At 66.4% G+C, this 3,447-nt stretch overlaps 1 protein-coding gene across 3 annotated transcripts in view; it reads right to left on the bottom strand.

The window, feature by feature from the left end:
• Window positions 1-83: 83 nt before the first annotated feature.
• GALNS (galactosamine (N-acetyl)-6-sulfatase) overlaps window positions 84-3,447 on the bottom strand; it is a gene marked incomplete at its 5' end in the record, with an annotated part of 23,434 nt that continues 20,070 nt past the window's right edge. The window contains 3 exon segments of one of the 3 annotated variants that reach the window (XM_027773467.1): window positions 84-282; window positions 942-1,011; window positions 3,096-3,213. In XM_027773467.1, coding sequence (XP_027629268.1) covers window positions 98-282; window positions 942-1,011; window positions 3,096-3,213 — 373 coding nt within the window. 3 annotated transcript variants of the gene reach the window in all.

Here is a 3,447-nt window from a genome sequence, read left to right as displayed (position 1 = left end):
CCGACCCGCTCCCGCCCTTCGGTGTTTCTGCGAGTGCCAACGGCCATGGCCGTGAGACGCGCTTCCTTTCCTGTGCCCTGGACAGACACATCCCCGCTCAGGGACGTTCGAGCCGGACAACGTTGCGAGTCAAGGTCGATGTCACACGTGGTCTACGCAGACCCAGCCAGGCTTTGGGGAGACAGGGGCGCTGCTTTCTGGCCGCGCAACGCAGCCTGGCCTCGGGGCAGGGCAGGGCAGGGCCGGCCGTCCCTTCCACTTCAACAGCTGCTGCCCGCAGGCCTGCAAGGGACCAGCCAGGGAGGGGGCGCCTGTGGGACGTGGGAGGCTGGGCTGAGAGGGGGTCTGGAGGCCGCTCAAGACGTCAGCCTTGGGGAGGGCGCCTGCGAACCCCATTAACATTCCACCTCCTGCCTCCCACCTAGGCCCACGGCCCCCGAAACAGTAATCTCATTTTTGAAATGTCTCAGTGTTCCTTTACTGTAAGGGTTCCCATTTCCCACATTCGGCTTTCCATGGCATTGTGCAGGAGTGGAAACCCCTGTGGGTGGGGTGGGGGCTGCAGCAGACAGGACCTCGCAGTGTGTGGGGTCAGATCACCAGGGAGGCTGAGGCTGGAACTCCCCTGGGGGCAGCGCCATTCGGTCTCCACCTGCCCCCACCCCCCTCTCAGCCCCTGGAAGGCTGGGTGGTGCAGGGAGAGGGAGCATGACCCCAGGAGGGCTGGGAGTGCTGCTAAGAGACTGCCCCTTTGGCCAGGCACTGCCTAGTGTGGCTCAGAGGTGGCAGGCTGTCTCCCATGCGTGGCCTGAAGGCGCCCTGGCCCGGGCCAGGCAGGAGTGGTGGAGCCAGGCAGGAGTGGTGGAGCCGTCCTTTCCTCAGCCAGCTGGGAGGACAGGGAGGAGGGCTCCAGGGCCTGGGCCCACGGCTGGTGTGGTCACCTGAGGGCAGCTGGGCGCTTCCAACGTGGGCCTGTCGGCGATTCCAGGCTTGGCAGGGGCCACAGAGGCGCTAGTGGGGCCAGAAGCACTTCTCAGGGACAGACTCTGGGGGCGTCAGGCACTTCCCTAATTTTTCACAGCCAGGGGGCGCCCAGTTCTGGGAGGTGGAAGTTCAGGAAAAGAACACGTGGTTACTAGGAGCACGTCTGGCCTGAGCACGGAGCGCAGACCTGACGCTGGCCGCTGCCAGCCTGACCAGTCTGTGGGCCACTACATGGAGACGCCGCGGACCCCACTGGGCTGAGCGCCCTCCCGGTGGTGGCCTGGGCAGGGCTTCCTGGCACAGGACTCCTGCATGCCTGCTGTTAGCTGAGGGCCGGCAGTGGCCTTTATCCAGGGGAGATCTGTGTGCTGGGGGAGCACAGTGTGGTGACTGGGGTGAGCAGGCTCGCCCAGCCCCGGGCAGGGACTCTTGCGGGCAGCGCAGTCCGGTCTGCCACGTCCCTGCCCAGGCCAGCACCTTGCCCTGCGCTAAGGTGGGCAGAGGGGCGGCCACAAGAGCAGAGCCAGGCGGATGAGGAAGTGCGTCGCAGCTTCCGGGACAGCGGGCAGCAGCGGGCATGCACTGCAGCCCACGAGGCAGCTACCTCCCTGGAAGCACCGCTGAGCCCCTTGGCTGGCCTGGAGTCTGGAGCAGCAGAACTGGGTGCAGGAGACCTGGGGGCAGTGGGGGTGCCCGAGAGGGTGGCATAAACTCCATCTCCCCAGCAGGGCACATCCCAGCTCCCTCGCGGCATTCCCCGTGGTGGCCAGGAGAGGGCAGCTGTGGCCACTCCCTGGAGATGCGCTGTACCCCAGAGCACCTGGAAATGGGGCAGGGCAGACCTGCTGGCGGCATGGGCCACACCCCAGAAGGGGGCCTGGGCTTGGATGGCCAGCAGGGCTCCTCCCAGTGCTTCTGAGACAGGGCCCTCCCAGCTCTGCCAGGGTGTCCCTTAGAGGAAGGGCCCTGGGCACCAGGACAGGGAGGCCACTCCCCCAGCCAGCTGACCAGGGTGCCCTGTGGCCTGGGGTGCAGTCACCTGCCCTAACGTCCTCGCCGCTGGGCACCCAACTCCTGCTCTCAGGGCACCTCCCCGGCACACCTCAGCTGGGCAGGCTGTGGGCCCAGCTCCCTGTGGGCGCTCTCTGGAGCTGCAGGGACAAAGCTGCCCTGTAGCTCCCCGGATCTGCCCAGATCTGCCCTGACCCGGAGCAGGTCTCCCTCCTGAAGAGCCCGGGTGGGCTTTGCATTTTGTGAATGTGGGGATGGCGTCAACACCGTTCCTGGGGCAACCGCAGGTACTGGCTCGGTGTCTACAGTAGCTGGGACTTGGTGTGTCCGGGGCAGCCGGCTGAGGGCTGATGGGCTGGGGCTGGCCTTGGGTGCCCGGGACATGTGGACACGTGTATTTGTCAGGCTGAGTGAGGGACACACAGACACGCCCGAGAGGCTGGCTGTGGGCGGGTCCTCCCCCCAGCTACCCACAGGCCCAGCCCGACAGCCCTGTGGCCCCCAGGTCCCCTGTCATCCCAACAGCATGGAGGACCTCACGTGTTCAGTCCTAGCCACTGTGAGCCCTGACAATCTGAAGGGGACAGCTTCCTTGGTGGCTTCGTGGAGGCTGGGACTGGCTTGGCATGAAAAGCTGGGAAGCACACCAGGGGTTACCGGGCCAGAATGCAGGCTCCACCGGCACGAGGGGCCTACGCCAGGGAGAAGTGGCCCATGACCCCAGAGCATGCGGCGTGGCCTGGGGTGCTGGACACCTCCCTCAGACAGGCAGCCCATGCCACAGGCTGGTCCTGTCCCCAGACTCCTGCCTGTCCTCAGGGGGCACCCCCAGGCACTGAGGAGGGAGAGGCACCCAGAGTGCCCCTTTGGGAGTCTGAACCCTGCTCCTGGGGTGCCAGCTCTGCACCTGCGGGGCTCAGGGGCTGTTCACACACCTGCAGCCTCCGGGAGAAGGCTGGGTCTAGTTGCAGTCCTGCAGCCTCAGGTTGCTGCTCTGCCCCAGGGCCCAGCAGGCGCCCAGAATACACACTGAGACGAAGCAGGGACCAAGCCATGTGGGCTGCAGCCCCACGGGTCAGGCCTGCCTGGGGGATACTCACCATGGCCGCCCGGTCACACACGTTCAGTTGGGGCTGTCCGGGAACCAAGGCCTCCTGGTGCTGTTGGATGACAGGGGTGACCCTGCGCAGGGCCTCCTGGTACTCAGCGCTGACCAAGCTGGGGACAAGAAAGCTCGGGCTCACCGCGGCTGTACCGCCCAGCCCAGCTCCCAGCGGTGCAGGGAGCTGCAGCTAGAGTAGGAGGGGCTGGGCCCAGGGAGCTGTGGGCTTCCCCACGTCCTCCACGGTATGTGTGCAGGACAGGACTGGGTGGCGTCGGGCACAGGCTCTATGGCAGGGCAGCTTCCGGCAGGCTCCGTGGGTCCTCCAGGCTTGTGTGCAAGGGGCGGGG

This window comes from Tupaia chinensis, unplaced genomic scaffold (assembly GCF_000334495.1).
Source record: "Tupaia chinensis unplaced genomic scaffold, TupChi_1.0 Scaffold000355_1, whole genome shotgun sequence".
Taxonomy (NCBI): Eukaryota; Metazoa; Chordata; class Mammalia; order Scandentia; family Tupaiidae; genus Tupaia; species Tupaia belangeri.
This window is presented reverse-complemented; position numbering and strand designations above follow the sequence as displayed.